This window comes from Vigna angularis, chromosome 8, assembly GCF_016808095.1.
Source record: "Vigna angularis cultivar LongXiaoDou No.4 chromosome 8, ASM1680809v1, whole genome shotgun sequence".
Classification (NCBI taxonomy): domain Eukaryota; kingdom Viridiplantae; phylum Streptophyta; class Magnoliopsida; order Fabales; family Fabaceae; genus Vigna; species Vigna angularis.
In genome coordinates this window covers 11,839,360-11,862,306 of record NC_068977.1, presented here as the reverse complement: position 1 = coordinate 11,862,306, position 22,947 = coordinate 11,839,360, and the positions used below count along the sequence as shown (strand labels likewise).

Below are 22,947 nucleotides of genomic sequence, written 5' to 3'. Positions count from 1 at the left end.
TTGAAATTTGAAACGCCAACTTGAAAACCCTGCCCGCCCCCTTTCCACGTCAGATTTCATTTGGTTTTTCATTTTCCACGCGGACCACTCACATTTAGACACATGTCCCGTGTCTAAATGTTGTCAAAAGAGGTTGTTAAAGTATCATTTTCCTTATAATAAATAAAAAACACATGGATTCCACTTGTGATTTAATCATTTTTTAATTTCTATGATTATAACAATATTTATTATTTATTTATTTATTTTTAATTCAATATGATTTTAATATTTTTTAAAAAAAATTCAATGTAATTTTTTCTATTAGATTAATACTAACACTTCCATTTTACTCCTGGGATGGACACAATTAAAAATAATATTGAATATTTAGGGATTAATCCTATACATATTTGAAAATATTTTATTTAAATGTGGTATATTTATTTCATAGGTTAAAAATTAAACACAATTATATTTTTTAATATTTTGAAATTATAATATTATATTATATCATTATTTACTAAAATCATTTAACATTAAACTTCTAAATGGTATTTTGACAGGTTTAATAACTGTTCAATTGCTAAATACAGTTCTTAAAAGTGGTATACACTCTGTATATTAGTACAGATAATGAAATAAAAATAATATAAATAAAAATAATATAAAATGATAATGCCACATAAATACTGCACACCACACCAGCAGCAGGCTGAGAACAAAACCAACAAAACGGTTTCATTCTGCTTCAAAAATCAAAAGTCACCTGCAAATTCGCTCTCTTCGTGTTCTTCTTCTTTCTATTGAGAATGGAAGACCAAGGTGGTGGTGGTGGCACGAAACAGACGAACAATGCGTACGTGGACACGTCGAAAGCGGAGAGAGCAGTGTGGCTGATGAAGTGTCCTCCCCTCGTCTCTCGCTGCCTCCGCGCCCCTCCCTCCGACCCCTCTCGCCCCGTCGCCAAGGTCGTTGTCTCTATCGACCCTCTCAACTCCAACGACGACGATTCTCCTCCTCAGGTTCTTCTCCTTTCCTCTATCTACAGATAATGAATGTGTGGATGCCATGCCGTGATCCACATTGTGTGAGTGCAAATGTTGAGACCTAAAATTCAAGGACTCTGTTCTGGTAGGATCAATTTTCCTTGAATTAGTCCTACGGATATCTCATTAATTGAGTATTATATTTCTTTTCAGTTGTTTGGATTAACCAAAGTGCGTCGAGGTGGAAAATAATGCATTACTCGTTTTTAATCTGCTGCCATTGTTTTCGCTGTAAATGATTTTCGTATAAAAATTTTATGGATACGTTTCTGGTATTGTTCTCCGACGAGGTTTTAAATTACCGTTGATGTTTCATCTATTTTTGAAATCACATACAAATGTGGCTGATGCAGCCACATTTCGGTTGCATTGCTGCCTCAGACACTAATACAACCTTCATGTGCAACCAAAATCATAGTCGCAAGCTGATTTTGAGAACCTTGCTTTCAATCGGAATTGAAGTTTTATTTAATCTTGGTAGTTTGTGGAATAAATTTATGTATTAAAAAATCAATCGAAGTTACTAAGGTGAAGCAATAATTGTGATAGAAGAATAGGGCGTTCAAAAGTTTAATCTATGAGAAATGTGGCAGATGCAGCCACAATTTCAGTCGCATTGCGGTTTCGGACACTGAAAAACCTTGTCATTGCAGCCAAAATCTTAGTTACAGGTTGATTTATTAAACCTTGGTTTCTATTAGAATTGAAGTTTAATTTAACTTTGCTAATTTGCATAATAAAGTTATGTATTAAAAATTAACAGAATTACTAAGGTGAAAAGCTTTTTCTGCTTGGAGAATAACACCAAAAGCCTACGCGGAAGTTCTTCCAAGTTTTGTCCTATATCTTTTTGTTTAGGAAAATGATATGTATATTATTCGTGTATTTTGTATCATATGAAAATAGTTACTTTTGCTGTAGCTATTAGTGACACTTTTCCCTGTGATTTTTGTCCTTTTAAATTGATTCTTTAGTTAAAATACTCAGTTTACAATGGAGTTGGCTGGAACTGAAGCTGGACATATACCCAGATGTTATGTTATGGATATGTCTAAAGACTTCATTCCCATGTCTGTGTTTTCAGACACACAGCAAGGTAAATAAGTTTCATCTTATGGTGACCATTTACATTGAAAGTTACATTGGTGGATAGTTAAGCTCACTGTTATTTATATCTCAGTTTGACGTGAAATAGCTGTGATTGTTTGAACATTCTGATATGTGTATTACTTTAATATTATCACCTGGTAATTTTATGTCCTTGTCCATATTCCTCTGTCATTAAATGATGAGCTGTATCATGGTGCTTGTTATTGAAATGAGGGTGTTCCTTCATAAAAGAAGAAATGAAGCCGATCATTATTTTTACTCTCTAGGTTGAAACAAGTGGACCTCATGTGTATAAGCTTTGAATCATATGTTTGAAATAATCAGAGGAGTTTATGATGCATGCGCATTCTTTTCTAAATTAGTTACGAATTTGACCTTCCAACATTTGAGCTGATCTAACAAATCTTTTATTTGGACAGTTGCACTTCATTAAAGTAACAGTTTTAAGGCATATATGTAGAAAACATGTTATCTTAATGTTTTTTATTTGTGTTTCTCTGGTGCTGTTTTTAACAGCTAACAACCATTTAAAATATTTAGTTGCTGGATATTATTGGACTGAAATTCCCTATAAAGCATATTAGGTTTATGCTGTTATCTATGCTTTTCGTTGTAAAAATTCCAAGAATGTTTTTCTTCAATTGTCTCTTATTTTATGAGGTTCAGAGGTCTCCTTGCTGAAGCAGTCATTCTAGGGGGGTTTTGTTGAATATGCCAGAGAGACTGACAAGTTTATTTAGTTAATATGCTGTCCTTCTATATCTTAGTCTACAACTACAACACTACATGATGTTTTATTCTCTGCTCTTCTACTTTTTTCTTTCTCTTTTCCCTAAAGATATTTTTATTCTAGACAGTATTGTTTGATATCTAAAGCATCATTAATCTCCTCTATCAAAGTTAATTTAGCAAAATGTAAATCCAGCTGTTGAAATTTCTGTTGTATTGTAGGAAAGATCTCTGTGGAGGGAAAAATACTGAACAAGTTTGACATGAGGCCCCATAATCAAAACCTTGAACTCTATGGGAAACTCTGCCGGGAAAGGACAAACAAGTATATGGTCAAAAGTAGACAGATTCAGGTTTTCTAATGGCTCTAACTCTCCTTATCCATGAGTTAGGCAAACAGTTCCATTATCTTTGACTTCTGCATTCTATTTTCAGGTTATTGACAATGATAGTGGGGCACATATGAGGCCAATGCCAGGGATGATCAGTTTTTCAACTTCTGGGCCCCCTGTAATGGCTTATTCTCCTTCCTGTTACCAATCCTATTCCTCAATGAATTCATGCTAAGAGAATCCCCCTTGTTTTGGCATAATGTCAGCTCATCATCATTTTATAACTTACTGATCAAATCACATCTAGTCCCTCCCCCCTTCCCCCCTCTTTTTGGGTTGATAATGAGACACAAATGAGATATAGGGTGTTGAAGAGGTGGTGCTGAGGACTATTTCTACAGGCTTGTTATGCAGTTCAATATATTTTATTAATTTATACTCCAGTTGTAACAGATGTTTGTGTTGGATTAGGAAAAGAAGAAAACTCCTGCTAAAGCAACCGATACAAAGAGAACAAGAAGAGATCGTGGGGAGATGGAAGAGATTGTGTTTAAGCTATTTGAACGGCAATCTAATTGGAGTTTAAGAAACCTCATACAAGAAACCGACCAACCTGAAGTATATGTTTTGAGTGGTTTTACTCTTAAAATCTGGCTTTCTTGAATACTTGCACTTTTACAAGCTTAAATCTCAAATCTCTACGCAAAATGAACTGCAACCATAAAAGTTTGTTGCTTTTAATGGATATGCATATGTAGTGAATGCTCAGACCTGTCCGATATAATAATTTGTGCAATTGAACTAATCTATACAAGATAGGTTGATAAGTTAATCTGAGTTGTATATCTCATTTTCAGAGAACTTTTGAGAGATTAAGATTGTATGTCTCTATCATTTATGTTATTTTTATAAGAAGTGATGAAGATATCGATGTATGTTGTACTTTTACTGCTTAGTAGGTATGCCTCTACAAGCCCACACACCATTAAGAAACAATATACTTTCAAATCCACATTTTTTTGTTTGTGGTTATTAATTTAGTAGAGCCTGTTTTAACTAATGTGGTGGATCTTCACATTTTTACAGCAATTTCTGAAAGATATACTAAAAGACCTTTGTGTCTACAACAACAAAGGAACTAATCAAGGCACGTATGAATTGAAGCCTGAATACAGAAAATCTGGAGATTAAGCGACCTTCAAGTAGGTTTTATTTGTGCTCATCCATTTGTTAACCTCGTTCAAATGATATGTAGCTTACTCATTTCAGTTTCTTCATTATGTTCAAGTTGCAAAATAAAGCAGCATGCATCTTGGTACAGCCTTTTCTGATTCTTCTGCACGTTTTTTTGTTTTGCAGATTTTGCTATATCACAATTTATTTGTGTTCCTTAGTCGGAAAGCAGAACTAGATTAATTTTTGAACAATTTACGGTGTTATTGCAAAATTAACAAAAATTACAATGTGAAATTGCTCCGAAACTGGCAAATGGCACGAGAGGTTGATTTGTGCTGTGCATTGAATTTCCTAAACTTTTTCTGAAACATAATTAAGTGTATGGAACTTTGGATACTTGTAAGTCATTGGATGCATTTTTACTACTTCAAAGGTTGTAGATGTTTATAGTCATTAAGTTTACGCAACTTTGGATACATGTAAGTCATTGGATGCATTTCTACTGCTGCAAAGGTTGTAGATGTTTATAGTCATTATATTGCCTTTTAGCGCTCAGTTTTTGTGCAGTTCGCTGTTTTCTTCTGTTCTGGTTAAAGTTAAGTGACTTTAAGTCAGTTGATTGTCATGTGCTCTAGAAAACTAACTTCAAAAGCAAAAGACTCGGTTTATCCTTCAATAATGTCGGTTCCTAAAATTTGGTAACAAAGTGTTCTTTCCACTAATCTTGCTGGACTTGTTAACATACTCGGCCAAGGGCCGCCTATTATTGTACGAGTGCAATTAATAATTATGGGGATGGAGGAAGCATTAGCCCTAGTTCGTCTTAAAGGATTTCAACTTCATGCCACTAAATAATAAAATTTCTTCCTGCACTTCCATGTTTTCTTTCTGCATCCCATACATTTTTTAAATTCTAGTTACACTTGTTGAAATTATAGTTCTGAATAGTGTACATTTCAAATTATGTAATATAAAATATAAATTTATATTTTATATTATAAAATTTGTAATAGAAATTTATATTCTAAATTATATAATTTGTAATATAAATTTAAAAAACAATCTAAATTCAAATATCATTTCCAATTATACATCTCATAATGTAAATTTATATTTCAAATTATATAATTTGTAATACAAATTAAATTTGTATAATCTGAAATATATTTAAAAAATAATAATACGTTGTTGATTATCAATCCGAAATGTAATACTTTTTTTTATGTATTCTAAATTTTCTTATCCGGACATTAATGTTATCTTCCTCAGTGCATCGTCCCTCCCACTTTAATAGTGAAAAGAGTGTTGATTTTCCGGGCGTTACTCAATTCTCTCCAATCCCCTTCAGCCGAAGTTGCACTAAAGCCTTCATACTTGCATTTGTTAATTCCCAATCCTTCATATTTCTGAGTTTTGAGCCAAATATAGAGGGTGACCACAATGTGTCATACCTATTGTGGAATCTTATTTAAAACGTTTTTCCTAAATGTTTTATTTAGAACACACACATTTCATATGACATGTAATCACTTATTTTGAGAAAACTTATCTAATGTAAGAATAATAACACATGATCACTCTCACATGATACGTTTCATATATCTTTGGTCACCAAGCTATGTTAAAACTTTTGATCCCATGGTCAATCTTTGGTCACCAAGCTATGTTAAAACTTTTGATCCCATGGTCAACTAAGCTCATAGACATCCACTTTGAATCAATATTAGACCTTAATCTTTGTTTGACTAAGTGGTCCAAAAACCCTACATTACTTGACATATAATATAAAACTAAAAAATATATCTTATACTATTTGGTCCATAATACAAAGTTCAAATCAATTTTAGACTTGACTCAAAATACAATACTCAAATTATTCATATTCTATTAGAAGCTCCGTAATAGTTCAAGATAGTCCAAAAAAGAGTCTAAATTCATCTTTCACATATGATCTCGACTATTTTTTAATGTGCTTGGTCATAGATGGTTTGTCCTAAGAGAGACCCAGACCATGGACCGTAGATGTACCGCCAATGGATAGGATAGGGAGTTAGAGAGGTTAAATTGCCATTCAAGTTAGTTGCCTTTCACTTGAGTTGTGAAGAGCCATCACAAGACACTGAAACTGAGGAGGTGAAACTTCTGAAAGGGGAAGTGGAGAGGTTGAAACAGAAGAATACCGAGTTGGCTAACGACCTTCAGAGTCTGCAGCATGAATATGTGGACCTCAAATGGGACAATGAAAGAAACAGGGGAGTGTGTGAGGAGCTGCTAAGAAAGCAAAAGGAAGAAAAAGGACTACAACATCAAAATTAACCAGAACCTTGTTGCAACTAACACAAAACTGGCCTTGAAATCCTTGGACAATGATATAATTGCGTCATCTTAGAGCCATGTGAAACACTTGTGTGATGAGCTTAAAAGAGAGATAAGCAAGAGACATTGGAGAAGTTGCTTAACATGCAAATCAGAATTGACGAGTTCGAACAACGAGAGAAAGAGACAATGAAACAACTAATCAAAGAGCGCCGACTCTGAGTCGGATAAAAGATGCCAAGAGCTGATTGTTTGGATAGCTGATTAAAGAATCGAACAGGAGAAAATTTTGAAGAACTGGAAGAAACATTTCTCACACTTGGCGGCCCTAACAAACAGAGCTATTGAAGATGTCCCAAGGATGCTAGCAGAAGTCGAGTCTATGATGCCAATCTTTAGCCCATCCAAGGAGATTGAAGCCTTCCTTAATCATTACAAAAAGTTGATATGCGAAATGAAAGATGTGATGGCTAGGGCGTTAGAGATTGTTGATTAGGATTTCTTTAGCTACTCATGTAATACATTTGAAAATCTTGTGTTTGTTTGAGTTGTATTGATTGTGGTATTTTGTGTTTGACACAGAATTTCTTACTAAAATAACTGCATGATACCGTCTTTTCTTTTTTTTTTCTTTTTTTTCCCTTAATTAATTCTGTTTAACAAAAATAATTCAGCAAAGAGAAAAAACAATGGCAAAACGTCCATGATGCCTGTGTTCGGAAATAATTGAGGAAAACTAAGTAACGTTAGTGGTGATTTTTAATTGTCATTTGATGAAATATTATTTGGATTAAAGTAATTAGATAGGAACTAAGACGCATGACAAATATTCAAAATGCTCCAAAAAGCTCAAATTGGCTTAAGTCATTAAAGGAAGTCACTTTCGATATAATGATTTTTACAACAGAAACACTCAACGGCAAAACTTTAAAACTGAGAATTACAAAATAAAACCTTTCAACACCTTAGTAAATTCCTGTCATTGCCAAAACACCGAGTGAAAAAAAAGAAGAAAAGAAACACGTTGCCATGTTTCAATGCACACATTTAGAAACATAAAAAAGAGAGAAAGTTCACGAGTTGGGTATTTTTATCTTTACAAATATTTGATCAACAGCCATATGACAACAACCAAAACCACTATACCGATCACTGATAGAAGCATGCACAAGCAGGAGCAACCACCCTTGGTACGTTTGTTCAAAACTGCCAAGTTCTTTTGCACTCGCTGTTTACACATCATAAACTCGAAAGGTCAGTTGCAAGCTACTTCATTTCTACAATATCTCATATCAAGAGCTAAAACATGTGGGAAAGTTAACAAGTAACAACTTTTTAAATAAATGCACCAGAAATACGTATATTAACATATGTGAATATCATTCGTTTATTTTTCACATACTTTTGCTTTCTATGCCACGTGTCAAATATTAATTTGAAACTTTCAAATTAAAGTGTTCATCATAGGTAAAGGAAATGCAAATATATTTGAAGAAAATTTACTAAATATTGTTATACAAAAACATTTATATCCTGATAAAAATGTAACACTATGAGCAGAAATCCCCACAAATCTATACTTGACAGTGTATAATGATGAAAGTATATTTATCCCAAATAAGTATGATTTTATAGCTAAACCACTACCACAAAAAAGACTGACCAAATAATGTGTGCCTGTGTCGTGTATTTGAAAGGAGGTTAAATTGATTCACTTTCAAAATAACAATTTAAAGACAATATACCTATCAGAATGAAGGAATTTATAGACAAAAAAATAAGGACATAATTGAAGAGAATATCACATGATTCCACCAAATCGTGCATGTTGTGAAACCATGCCATATATTCAACTTTCTTACGCTTAAAAACAAGTTATGATTCCAAATATAGAAGTTATAGTGAGAGTGTTACCCTCAGCCGGGAATCTGTAACATCTACATGTTCGTCTAAGTCATCCTAGCAAAAGAAAAGAAATTATTAGATTTCAAACTGATAGGACATGGACTGTAAAAGGAGCAAAGAAAAATAACACATGGGGGAACATACAATGAGTCTGGTGTGTAGATCCAGCTCTTCATTCACTGCCAACGCAATATGTTTAGTACTGATTACAGTCTCCTCCAATTTCTCAAGGCCATCGTCTTGTTCTGCTTGAATAACACATTTGCAAATTAATATAAAAAAAAAAAAAAAAAAGCAGACTACAATTGATATTTTAAAATTTCAAACAATTCAAAGTGACCTTTCATAATTTGCCGTTGAAGACCAACTAGTCCACTGTTGTCCAGGCCAACAGTTCTGCTCATTGCATCTGATTTTATTTCTGGCCCAAGCAAACTATCCCTATTTGCAAAGCTTGACATGTTTAATGTTGAAGCCATTTGGTTAACTTTGGTCCTCAAGTTTCCAAGCATATCCTTGCGACGATTCATCTCCTTCTCAGTTCTGTGCATTATTGACAAGGAAACACTTCAATAACAAGCATGCAATTTAACATAAAAGATCTAGTCAAGATCATAAGGTTTCACAAAACATTTATTTCAAAAATACACAGTATCACATGACTACAACCCAATAGTGTTCCAGGTCACTATGCTCTGCCATAATACCATTGAACTTTTCCCGATCAGTATATAGGAAATAACTAAACACTCACTTCGCAGGGACCTTTGACAAAAGAGATTGCAAGCTATCAAGCCTGGTCCCTAATATCGTAATCTTCCTTCTTATAGCAGATCCATGCCGCTGGGTTTCAGGTCCAGATGCAGGAAACGAACTCCGTTCAGCAATCATACCAGTGATATCATCAGCAAGTTTTACAGCTTCATTATATTCCTTCATCCAAGAGTCTGAAGAAGATGCCATTTTCCTGAAAATAAGATGCAAAAGGAAGAAAACCAAACTCAGAACCAAGGTAAGGTCATTTCTCATTTTATAGAATAAATAATCTATAGAAGTCATATCTTCCTATCTAACAGATTTTACATTGAATGCAGAATAAATAATACAAGAAATAAAAAATTATGTAAAATCAATAATTCTGTAAGTTGAGAAATCTTCTAGTGTTTGACTTGATAAATAATTTTCCAGTCTTCACGATTAACGTGAGATAAATTTTGTCAGGCTAGAGAAATTCCTAAAACACAGATTCATATAAGTAGCTATGACACAATGACCCCCACTTATGATAATTTAACATTCCACATCCTACTAACTCCTCTGGTGCCTCAAGAGCAAGCTACGACAGCCATACGATAGTGCAAGAATATCATGATAATAAAGATACAGACAGATTAAGTCACAATGGTATTCTACATTATTACAGCCATTGATCACTTTGACTTTAATAAACAGCAGTGAAAGTAAATCTAGGTACTTTTTACACGGTGCTTCATGAAGTTACTCCATCCTTCCCCAATAAGTTATGTCAGCCTTCTTACAAAAGAAGAAGAGACTGATCAGTCAAAGTTACCTCTACAAATGAACCAAGTCTCGTTCAAGTGCAAGAAAACATAATGGATCACTCATTATGAGCTAAACTATAGAACCCTTCTGCTTTATGTCAAACACTAACCATTGCAGCTTTGCCCCAGCTAAAAGTTCCATAACAAATTTGAAAATGGAAAAAGGTTTTCCTAATAAAAATAGGAAACTATATGATCAGTTAATGTCATGATGAGGATCAGAACGTGTCAACAACATTGTTCTATATAGACTGAGAACTTCCGAAGCATGGATACAGACTCAGAAAGAGACATCAATAAGTTCCAAAATATAGGATACAGCAGCACAAATACACACACTGACCATTATTATGAATTAGTTAAATTGACAATCAAGAGAATATTCAAAATCATCTATTAAAAAGTTAGTCAAATATAACAATCTGCACACATTATTTTCTGATACATAAATGGATCTAATCCTTCCATCTAAAATCCAAAAAGTGAAAAGAGGATCTAATTCATTTAAGATATTTAACCCCCTTGCATATTACCATCATTGAAAAAGACATCCTCTATGTTAGATTCATCTAAATAAAAATTTAAATAGAGAAGGAGAAACGCAAAATGTAGATTTGAAATAGACGGTTTGTTCGTTTAAAGAAGGAATAGAAACTTACACAGTAAGTTTCTTACTTTCTAACTGCTTAAAAAATCATTGCTTCTACCCTCATTCTAACCCTTTATTTTTATAATACAATGGTATAATAAATAATTCACATTGAACTATTAAATTAAGAGAAAATGAAAGTGAAAATAAGTAACTCTCATAGACTTACACTTTAAATAACTTGATCCCTCATTAATATTTCAGTCAAAGAATCTCCACATTACAAATGTCCAATCCTGATGGATGAGTGAAGGAGGTGTTCAAATCCCACATCAAACATATATATGACAAAAATAAAACTTAATCAAACTTATGAAGGCGTAGCACTCATAGCCTCAAAATCCCGCACCTTTATGCCAACACCAGCATCAACATAATTCTTACCAAGTATGAATCTTAACCAGTATCTCGACCCCTTATACCAGCACGCCAGACTGATTACTTCAACAACATATTCATATACAAAATACTAAATCTACACCACAATTGCTGCAAACCTCAACATGAATAAAGGCATAGGACCGGGGGGCGATGCGGGGTCGACAGGAGACGAGGCTTTTAAGTTCATCATGATGACAAATGGAAAACTACAAAATCCCACCCATCATGCGATATGCAGAAAATCAATCAAAAAACATGTACCGAAATCAGATACAAATCGCTCAATTCAGAAGACCTAGAGCTCAACCAGCAATTCGAAAACAACGCGAACGAAAAAGGAAAGCGAAAGAAGATCGCAAAAGGAGAATTGAATTGAATTGAAACTTACGCGCTAATGATGGTGAAGAAAGCGACCTTTTGTCTTCTGAATTAGGGTTTGTGAATACAGAGGAAGGAGGAATTTGGTTTTAAGAGAATGATGGATAAAACGTAGTTTTTGAGATCGGTAAAGGCGGCACCACCAACCGGCACCGTTTGTCTGAAACAGTCGTCGTTTAAGGTAAGTGGGACGAAAAAAATCTGTTGCTGAGCACAGTCGTTTATGGTGTCCCTTCCCAACCTTATGAACAAATAATATATATATATATATATATATATATATATATATATAAGATTTTTTAATTAATCATTGCAGCATTATCTTTCGGTTTTTATGAATTTAGAGGGTGAATTTTAAAATATAAAATTATATATTCGTTCATTTTCTAATTATTGAAATTTAATATAGTCTTTTATTTGATTGTCCTATAAAATAAAATCTACAAAAAATTACTTTATAATATAAAATTTATCATACAAAAAGTATTTTTTTAATATATAAATTTGTCATTTAATTTAATTTATAGATATTTAATTTAAATTATTATTGTATCTATAAATGTTTTTTCAATATTATTTTAATGTGTATGTAAGTAACAAAGGAAAAAGTATATATCGTTTAGAGATAGATGGGTAATTTCCGATATACTCATCGCATAGTTAATATGTTCAATGGTAATCCAACATTTACCAGTAAAGATAAAAAAGGAGAAGTGCACGTTGTTTGGCTCATGTCTAGTCTCATGAAAAACTAGCAAACCTCAACATAAATTGTTTATGGATCGAGTTGACATTCAAAGACCGACCTAGAAGATTGGGTCAAGAATTAGGCCATATTGAGTAGTTAGTTTAAATTTCATTAACAAATCTTACTCTACATGAGAGATTTGATGTTTTGGTTATTATCTTTATATTTTGTTATTATATTTTATAATTGATATATTCTCTTATATTCCAAAGAATAACCAATTTGTAACTTATTTGTTTAGAAATAAAATGTTAACTCCCACGGTCAAGGAATATAACTATTTTGGCTTAAGGTAGTTATTAACTTGAGTAAGAGAATTTACTATATCTTTTATCTTCAGCTTAAGACTCCAACTTTTTACCAAACCAAATTTTCGTCCAATCATGGGGCTCGCTAAAACTTGATCCTAACCTCGCTCACTATAAGAAACTCATTACCATGAGGAATACAAGAATCAGCCTCAATAATCATGAGGATGAAGACCATGCAATAGATCATACGGAACATCGATGAGTTGCAGCAAGAGAATAAGGAGGTACGTAAATGTTCCAAGGAACCCATGCTCAATCAGAGATTGAACGTGAATGCCTATAGAAGGTGATGGAGGAATCCTGTCAACACATGAGGAGGATTTCTACTAGCACGAGAATTTGAAAAAGAAAAACGAAGAGTTACATCAATGGATGCAAGACAATGAGAATTCCCGAGATCAGCAACATAGGCATGTCAACTAGAAGCAAGCACTATTACAAAAACGATCTTTGACATCCATTGTTTTCGACCTTTGATGTCTGTCCAAACTCTAACATCATAGTGGGAGACGACAATTTAGCGTCGGAAGAAAAAAGAGACGTTGGATTGGCGTAAAAAATCTGGAATATCTGACGCTCAAGACCGTTGAGTGCATACCTTGACCGTTGAGCACAATTTTCTAGGATGGTGAAAAGGGCCAAATTGACGTCAAAATTTACCTTGACCGACGTCAATGGATTCCTAGATATTTTTAAATAAATAATTCGTTTTTACAGTTTTACCAAACTTAAAAAGCATAAAAGCAACAATTTGGCATTTCATATATCCAGAACTCAGTTTCAACTTTGTATTTACTAATCAAAACTATAAACTAAAGTTATCACAAGTAAAACTAAAAATTAAAATTATCAAAACTCAAAGTATTAAAACTAAACTAATGTATATCCCAACTCAATCGCTCAAAAAGATACGTTGTCTACTATTATCGTATCTCCTTCATTGTGGCTTCTGTTATTAGTGATGGATTATTGAAGCACTACAAAAACAAGACAACTTTATTATGTTTGCATTCTAATAAGTTTTGTGATATGTGAAATATATAGTATTACCTCAACTCAATCATCTCTAATTCTTGCTTGAATGATAGTCTTAATCCAAGACATGATATAGTAGTTGCATGCCCATGAATCTAATTGTTTGTTACACTAAACATGATAAAGAAAATAGTCAAATATGAAGGTCTAAAATTCACATACGAAAATTAATAACTTAAAGATCAATATGTTTCAACCTTTGGATACAATATTTGAATTTGTTGTGCTCTGTGCCTACCCACAACTTTAATTAAATTTAAAACATTTGAAACATAAGTTAATACATTAATATCATAATGAATTGATATGAAATAATGTAACACTTACATTTGTAACAAGGATTTCAAGTCAGATTTCATCTTCTTGAGTAGGGAACAAAGCCATACAATTATGCATTGATTTGGTATGATCACCATCAATTACCAATGGGCCCTATCATGAATCACAAATAATGAGTCACTTAATTAAGTAAACCTTCATAAAATTGTAAAATCAACAACACATACCCATCAATGTATGACACGATGTACATCTCTCTTTTGGACTCAGTCATCCGTGTTTACAAATATGATTGCTTGAATTTAACTGTGTTTCCACAAGGTTAAATGGTCTGAGGTTCAAAAAATTCATGCATGGATACTCGACCTTGGCCCACAATGACAATGCTCATGTAGCTATAACAATAAAGTTGAGTATATATATATTAAAGAGCAACTGAATATTTAAATAAGGAAGACAATGAAAAATCTTACATGCACCATAGTTGTAGGATTGAAATATTTAACATCCTTTCTCCACCAATGATCTTCAATGCATCATTAATACTCTTAAATCTCACTCCAGTTCTACTAGTTCTTTATTTAACCTGTATAATTTTGTTATCAGATTTGCTAAAGGATAATCCTTAGCTTTTTCCATGTCATAATCTTCATGGATCAAAGGTTCACACATGGGTTCTTTCTTAAGACAAGCGAACTGGAATAAAAATTTTAAAAGTTATGAATAATTTATTTCTAACTTTCATATAAAAATACTAAGAATAACAATATAATACTTGTGGTGAGCTAAAATGTGGATTGATTAAAGCTTTAGGCCAAACTATAAATGTGCCTAAGGTCTCCCTACGAATTGGATTTCAAAAGTTAGCATAGGCACTTGAGAGTGAGGATCTCGGACTTCATCAATAGTCACACATGTGTGGTGGGGCAATTGAGGATCACCATGGATAGTCTACCCTCTTGCAAGTTGTCGACTTACACCATTACGTGCATGGTATCTCCATCAACCAATAGCTCATATTGACAAATGTGGTCATTATGATCTGCATCAAAGCATGAACCTTTGGTTCTCTGTTGGATCTTAAGTAGGGAGATCATCGTTCTTTTGGGTCATGGACTAAAGTCTTTCTCCAAATGCTCTTTATGTTTCTTGTTATTGTTGAACGCATTCCATAAAGCATTGCTCGATAACAATTATACGTTGGTTAATTCTTTCCTCCATTTGGAACTCTAACTTCCTCAACGCCTCATGACTCAAGGATTTTGTACTTCTTTGTGTAGGGTCAAAGTAGTCTTTTAGTCTAATTACACCTCCAATGCCCCACACATGACCTGGGTGCTCTAGCTTTCCAATGGCCGCTGTAAGAATATCCTCCCTACCTTAGCTAACAAATGAACCTTGAGTTTGTTGCTCAACCAACTCATCCTGTATATCATAATGATGTTTGTTACATAAAATTCATATGAACTATGATTTTGAGTCAAGAGTTTGTACTTAAAATTCTTTCTTATATTAGTTGAGCTGATTGTGATGTCATTTGTCCATCAAACTTAGTCCATGTAACCTTCTACATCTCATACCTATCAGCTGCATAACACCCCATTTTCAGAGTGTCACTTGAAGTTTAGAATATGGTTAAATCTGATACCCTCGCGAAAACGAATTAAAATAAGACTCGTTTACTGGAAAACTTTATTCCAATTGGTAATAAAAAATTAACCATAGTTTATGTTCATTACAAAATAAACTTCAAAGTCCAAAATTACAATTATAAAAAGAAACCAAAGGTTTCTAACTTCTCTCGTCACTTTAGCTATTACCGACATCATTTGCAACTTCATCTGGTCCCGTGTAACAAACATGTTATACAATCATCACACATCGACAAACAAAAAAAGGGTGAGTCAACCAAAAACTTAACAGATTAAACAATTACGTATACACTTACCCAACCAAAAAAAATGTTGAATCATGCATCATAAAATATTCATACATACCATCATAATGATATCATCAACCCACTTCAGATGTTAGGTCTTTTATTCCCCTTAACAAACTATAACTTTAGCTTCACTCAGAGACATTCTGCCTGCTCTCATAAGCCTTACGAGTATAACTACCTTAAGCCAAAGCCTTACGATAAGACCTCCCTCAACATGCTCACATAAGCATTAATTATAAGATTGAATGAAAAGTATAGGTTTTTTACTAATATAGGTTTTTTCTTATTTAATTCAATCTTATAGTGGAAAATAAAATAATCCAAACTACTACTAAGCTAAGTGAGTGAAATCTACCAATATAAGAAATTATACTAAAAATGATCTAAAATTGCCTAATTAAGCTAATTTTGTAAAAATCAACTAAAAAGCTATCTTAACTAAATCTAAGCTAAAAACTACTAATTGACCACTTCATCTAACCTAAAGTAATGCAAATAGTCATGAAAAACATTCAAGATTTAGGGACTTACTAGGTTACACATTTGGTTGTGCAAATAGTTAGCACAAGAACAAAAGGCTTAACTAAGATATTGGCCTCGGTCTTTCCAGGTCTAAACAATTTACAAGGAAAATATAATGGTCCAAAAATACAAGGCCCCAAAAGGCTAAACCTATTCACATATCTACTATATATTACATTTTTACAAACAAAGAAATAAAATTGGGCCTTGCCATTGACCTAAGTTGCAAACCCTAAGGGTGATTTCCATCACTCCTTTAAACTTGCTACATTTACCCAACCCTATTAATTTGTTTCATAAAGAAGGGGTAGGTAGGTAAGACTTTTGTAAAAAAAAACTACATGAAAGGGATCCAACAACAAAGATAGAGATATACTAAACACAATAATAAGGGAAAGAGATAGTCCCTTTCAAGTGACCAAAACAGTCAACAATAATGCATATAAGTTAGATTTGTCTCACCTTTAATGTTAGTGATCTTATTCCTTTTGTAGAGGAACAAATGGTGAAGCAAAACCTCTATATTTGGAGACAAAATGTTATTAAAAGGAAAGTGATGATTACAAAACTCTAGTTAAGAGACTGACCATAAAAGTCATGGCCAAGCACGTACAAATAGATTGACCTACAACTAAGTTGAGTAGGCCTAAGCTTTTGTTCTCATGGGTCAAAATTAATGTAAACAATTAGAATAAGGCCCCTCAAATGTCTCTTAAGTTCTTCTATTCCACTTTAACCAAAACCCTTCATTTACTCCTTCAAAACCATCACAAACAAAGATAAAATCAACACACAAATACAAACCCACTTATATATATAATTAAAAACTTCATCAACATAACAAGAAAGCAATTTCTTTTTTGAAAAGAAATCATGCTTTTTAAAGCTCACCTTTAATTTCTACTCATTATCTTTGTTGCTTAAAGCTCTTTCCTTCCCACCTCTCTCTTATCCCCCCTCTCTCCTAAACCCCATCAATTTCAAAAGAATCTCTACAAAACCCAGCACATACAATTTCACTTGATCCAACCAGTTCGTGGTGGCATCGAAACTAGAGCTATCAAAACGAGTAACCCAGCCCAACCCGACTCGACCCACCACAGGTTGGCCACTTAGTGAGTCAACCCAACTCGGCTCATTTATTAGCAAACCGAAAAATTCGAACCCGACCCGACCCACCACGGGTTGGTGGGTTAAACGGGTTGGCTCATTAGCTCACTTAATTAACTTTTTCTTCACCCTCTTCTTCTCTGATTCTTATAATATTACTTTGATCGATCAAATTGAAATAGTAATAATTGGACCAATTGATATAAAAGAAAATGAAACAAAAGAAATATATTATTATATATATTATAAGCTATCAAGCATAAAATTTTGCTAATTTAGTTTAATGAGACATACACAACCGTTTGACCAAGAAACTACATATAGTCGTTAACAAAAATATATAGCACAAGATAAAACTGTCATGCTTGTAGATAAGTTTAAAACCAAGATAAAACAAATGATATATTCCTGATTTATCCAATCTATAATATTATCCATCTATTAAATTGGAGTCCTGAATGGATAAATTGACAGTATTATGCTCTCTTGAAGCATCTTCTTCTTTATCTCCATCTATAATATTATTCAATCTATAATCTTAGGGTTGCACTATTGCTAAGTAAAAGTTGTGCATTTTGAATAATTAATTTAATTAATTTGATTTCAATAAAAAAAAAATAGGATTTGAATAATTAATTTAATTTAATTAAAAAAAATAGGTGAGTTGGTGAGCCAACCCAACCCACCATGGGTTCAACTCGTGTGAGCCGGATTCTTAATGAACCGAATCAAAATTGACTTGCATAAAAATTATATTTTTTTTTCAACCCAACCCGACTAAAACCCGTGGTGAGCCAGATTAGCTCACGGATTTCAACCCATTTTTGACTTCACAAATCGAAACCTCAAAAAGACCACCACTTAAATGCATGCCTAGGAAAGGCCAACACACTAAGGTGAACAGTCATGACCTGTAATAATTTTATTGTTTTTGGTCTTACTCCTGTGAAGAATGTGAAGATGAAGATGGTGATTGTTGTGTTGAGTAAAAAAAGAAAAAAAAACCTGCTATAGCAAAAAATATACAATTTTTGAAAAAAATTAATTTAATTCACAAAACTAAACTTTGTTACGCGAGGATATATAAAGTGTCAACACGCCGTACATTCTAGTAAAATATTGGAGCGATTCTCCCTGCACCTCACTGACTTCGTCCTACACCTCCAAAACATATTTTAATTCTGAGGATACCCTTCGTCCTTTCACACAAAGACAATATGCCGCATCTCAAACATCTCAAACTCAAACCCTACACCCCCCTTCCAAATCAGTTCTCATTCTTTTTCTCTCCCTCATTCTGCTATTCTTCTCTCTGCCGTGTACCAGTACCTTCCATTTTTCTGGCGTCCAGGTTAGTACCTTCCATCTGCTTTCTTTGTTGTTCTATGCATGTGCTTGGTTGGGTGTTTGTGCGCCGGAGGTTAGTTCGTGTTCGTCGGAGAGCGTTTGTTGGAGTTGCACAGGGAAACCACAGTTGGAAGTGCGGTCAGGGAAACCGCATTTCGAACTGCGGCAAAGACAAACCGCAGATTCACGAACCCACTCACCGTAGTTCGAAATGCGGCACGGAGAATCCAATTATTTTTTTGAATTATTTTTTTTCTTTTGTTGAATTTTGTTGAATTTGTTATTTTTCAATAAATTTAATTTTCATAATATATTATTTATTATGTATTTAATTTTATTTAAGTATTTTAATTTTTTATGAAATTGAAATAATTATTAAATTGTTTATTGAATTAAATAATAATTATTATCTGTAAGTTAAATATTATTTTGGATTTAATTATAATAATTTAATTATTATATATGTAGTTAAAATGCGGTTAAAAAATAAAAATAAAAAATAAAAACCACATTTCAAAATGCGATTAACATAAAAACCATATAAACAACGCATTTCAAAGTGCGGCTACAGAGAAAACGCACTTCGAAGTGCGGCCACTAGTTTCCGCACTTCGAAGTGCGGTTAGGAGATTAGACATTAATTCTTTAATTAAGTTTGACTTTTTATTAAATGAAGGGTAAAAAAGTAAAATTGGGGGTGCAGGAGGAAGAAAGTGAGGTGCAGGGAGAATCGCTCAAAATATTGTTGTCATGTTGTCTATCACATAAAAACAATTAACACCATTAAATAAGAGATTAAATTTATTACTTTCTATTGAAAAAAAAAATCAAAGTTTCGAGAATCAATTCTAATTTCATATTAAAAACTAAAATATGTTTAAATCTTAAAAATTTAAGCACTTCATAATTAAATATTAAAAATTTTAATTATGTTTCTTTTTAAAGTTGTAATATATTATATGAGTTGTAAAAATATCTTTTTCCATATTATTTAAAAATAAAGGAAATTGCGAAAAGAGAAAAGTCAAAAACGGTAAAGGTGTGTGGATACCGCGTTGCGTTGCGTTGCGTTACTCAGCAGTGATATAACATTGATTGATTTTGATGCCACAGAAGATCCTTCCTATATAACAACGCCAACGACACTTGTTTGTAACCATCCATCCATTCGCATCCAAACGCGCTTTCTCTCTCTCTCTCTCTCTCTCTCTCTCTCTCTCTCTCTCTCTCCATATTCGATCGAAGAAACTCGAACGAAAGAACAAAAGAAAGAGCGACTTTTCTCACCGAAGAACAAATCAATGGCCGATCAACTCACCGACGAACAGATCGCCGAGTTTAAGGAGGCCTTTAGCTTGTTCGACAAGGACGGCGATGGTTTGCTCTCTCATGCTTTGAGTGTTTAATTTGATTCTGGCGATTGCGCTTTTCATAAATCGGTCGCTAATAGGAAATTACAGAGTCTGATATATTTTTTTTCTCTTAAGATCGCTTTCATTTTCAATTTAGTTGGCTTAGATCTCGATTATTATCACTATTAGTTTAAATCTACGAATTAGGAAGGTTTATATGAATCAACCAATTAGAAATTCTTGTCAATAATAATTTAAGTATAAGGGTTTTTTCATTTGTGATATGTGCTTATGTTGTTTATCATCATTATAATTATTATTGGTAGAGTTTCTCAGTGGGCAATACTTTTGACGTTAATGTTTTTATTCTAGTGATTGTTTTTCATGTTTCTGTTTGGTTGTTGAGGAGAAGAAATAAAGGGACGGATGACTGTTGAAAAATTGTTGTTTGTTTCAATTTTTTGTTTTTTATAGGTGAATTGCATGTAATGTCGTGACTTTTTTTATATAATTCCAGAAAGAAAAATGTTTTTTTTAAGGTTATAGGTCATGTTGTTATGTATGACGATTTGGTTTATTCAATTTTGGGAAAAGAGGTAGAAGAAAGGAACAAATAGTAGCTTGTAGGTGGTTTACTCGTTATTCTACATTTTTTCTGCATTTTCTGGTCAATAATATGTGATGATCAAGATCGTGATGCTAACGGGGAAAATCAGGAACACAGCTTCATACATGACAACGTTTGACAATGTTACATAGTACGTGGACCCTGAAATGGATTGAATGAGAAAAGTTTATTATACATTATATCCTCTGTGGGAGTGACTGGTTAATGATATTAATGTAACTAATATCGAAACAGACTTGTGAATTATGGACTAGGCTGTGAAGTAAAAGCTGTTGTTGATTTTATTGTATATGGGTTGAATTTTCAGGTTGTATCACAACTAAGGAGCTGGGAACTGTTATGCGTTCATTGGGGCAAAACCCAACTGAGGCAGAACTCCAGGACATGATCAACGAAGTGGATGCTGATGGGAATGGTACCATTGACTTCCCTGAGTTTTTAAACCTCATGGCCAGGAAGATGAAGGACACTGATTCTGAGGAGGAGCTCAAAGAGGCATTCCGGGTATTCGACAAGGATCAAAATGGGTTCATCTCTGCTGCTGAGCTCCGCCATGTGATGACAAACCTTGGAGAGAAGCTCACTGATGACGAGGTTGATGAGATGATTCGTGAGGCTGATGTTGATGGTGATGGCCAAATAAACTACGAGGAGTTCGTTAAGGTGATGATGGCCAAGTGATCAAGTTATGTCCAAAAAATTCTGAATGAGGAAATGTTGATTATGACGAAATGACGAAAAAAAGGGGTGGGGGAAGGACTTAGATTTGAGTTTTGTAACAGTGATGTATTAGTTCTTGTCCTTTCTTCTTCCCCACATTTTTATTTGGTGGTTTTGAATCCAATATTAAAACTGGAATTAGTTGTAGCTGTTGTAAGTCCTGCTACTAAAAGCTGTAGTGGAACATACCTTAGTATGTCTTGTAATTTTATCCAAAAAAAAGTTTGTAATGTTAATGTCACTTCATTTTCTACCACTCCTCACTTTGGTTTTCTGAGAGACGTGGAATATTTTTTTTCAGAACGATTTTTTCAAAAGATAATTTGACCTGAGTTCATACCTGAAAACAAATAATATTTTTTTGTAAAAGATAACCTTACAGTTTCAGAGATTTCAACCGGACCAAACGCTTTTTTGGGAGATTTTAGTCAGATGTAACTGGATTGTTAATACCCGCGTTAAGCCACAGCACGGAATACCTGGTCATTAAAACAGATGAATTGTGCATTAATTATATATTTATTATCATATTTACTATTAAATTAATTTCGTTAGAATGTTTTTGTAGGTACTCCTAGTCTTGATTATTGTTCTAAGTGGTTTTCTAATTATGGTTTGTCGATAACGAAATATATAAAGTAATGAAGATATATATGTTAATGAAGTAATGAAGATATATGTTAATGTGCCTAGCATAGTTCAATGCTTTAAGCTGTTAAACCTTGGATTAGAAAGTGATTTGCAAGGAACAGACAAATACATAATTCTATCACGTAATGCACATAATATGTCAAGTTTCAAGTGATTACTCAAACCCATCAAATAATACAATGAAACATGTTAATTAGATGCTCCAAAAGATTACATGATCACACGATGCAATAGTCATATTATTCAGACAATATAAGTCACACTGATTAGATGACACAATTATTATCTTAAAAACAAGATTTTGACATCCATTTTTACAAACTTCTAAGATAATAGAATTCGGAATGGTTCTTACACGCATGCGGTGCAAAGATAACTATTTATAGTTTATAGTGATAATTTTGAGTATCTAAATGAGAAATGAAAAAACACCAGGAAGAAAAGGAAGCGTCCTCTCCATTATCAATCATTAAACGAACAAAGTTTATCTTCTGTTACAACATGGAACACAACGTAAAAACAAAACCCCTCAACACCTCAAGAACAGAGGATGGCCAAATTGATCCTAATAGAAGTTATTCTGATTCTGCATCCTGATATTGCTACCAATGCTCAGACTCTTTTCCAGAGTGACAATAACTCGGAGAAACACCAAATGGAAAATATTAAATTCCGTCACATAAATTTCAAAACCAAAATCGAGGTGAAAGAATTGCAGAATGAAGGAGGTGCATGG

The 22,947-nt window shown here is 33.3% G+C and overlaps 3 protein-coding genes across 7 annotated transcripts; 2 read left to right on the top strand and 1 right to left on the bottom strand.

The window, feature by feature from the left end:
* Nucleotides 1-680: 680 nt before the first annotated feature.
* On the top strand, nt 681-4,908 carry LOC108345814 (uncharacterized). Its single transcript, XM_017584591.2, has 7 exons — nt 681-1,004; nt 2,016-2,124; nt 3,090-3,220; nt 3,303-3,377; nt 3,671-3,817; nt 4,286-4,401; nt 4,559-4,908. The coding sequence occupies exons 1-6, from the start codon at nt 792-794 to the stop codon at nt 4,388-4,390; spliced, it is 780 nt and encodes a 259-aa protein (XP_017440080.1). The 5' UTR covers nt 681-791; the 3' UTR covers nt 4,391-4,401; nt 4,559-4,908.
* Nucleotides 4,909-7,527: 2,619 nt separating this feature from the next.
* LOC108345815 (syntaxin-51) lies at nt 7,528-11,815 on the bottom strand. Of its 4 annotated transcripts, XM_052867635.1 has the most exons (8): nt 11,577-11,815; nt 10,977-11,043; nt 10,071-10,126; nt 9,351-9,563; nt 8,937-9,139; nt 8,741-8,841; nt 8,606-8,650; nt 7,528-7,919 (listed from the first exon to the last, which is right to left on the bottom strand). In XM_052867635.1, exons 4-8 carry the CDS (start codon nt 9,557-9,559, stop codon nt 7,788-7,790), a joined length of 690 nt encoding a protein of 229 aa, XP_052723595.1. In that variant the 5' UTR covers nt 9,560-9,563; nt 10,071-10,126; nt 10,977-11,043; nt 11,577-11,815; the 3' UTR covers nt 7,528-7,787. The 4 variants fall into 4 exon arrangements, with proteins under 4 accessions (XP_052723595.1, XP_017440082.1, XP_052723596.1 ...); XM_017584593.2 differs by lacking the exon at nt 10,071-10,126; XM_052867636.1 differs by lacking the exon at nt 10,977-11,043.
* An 8,166-nt stretch (nt 11,816-19,981) lies between these two features.
* LOC108346030 (calmodulin-2) lies at nt 19,982-21,816 on the top strand. Of its 2 annotated transcripts, none has more exons than XM_017584955.2 (2): nt 19,982-20,237; nt 21,148-21,816. In XM_017584955.2, the coding sequence occupies exons 1-2, from the start codon at nt 20,162-20,164 to the stop codon at nt 21,519-21,521; spliced, it is 450 nt and encodes a 149-aa protein (XP_017440444.1). In that variant the 5' UTR covers nt 19,982-20,161; the 3' UTR covers nt 21,522-21,816. The 2 variants fall into 2 exon arrangements, with proteins under 2 accessions (XP_017440444.1, XP_017440445.1); XM_017584956.2 differs by lacking the exon at nt 19,982-20,237 and adding an exon at nt 20,256-20,970.
* The last annotated feature ends 1,131 nt before the right edge of the window (nt 21,817-22,947 follow it).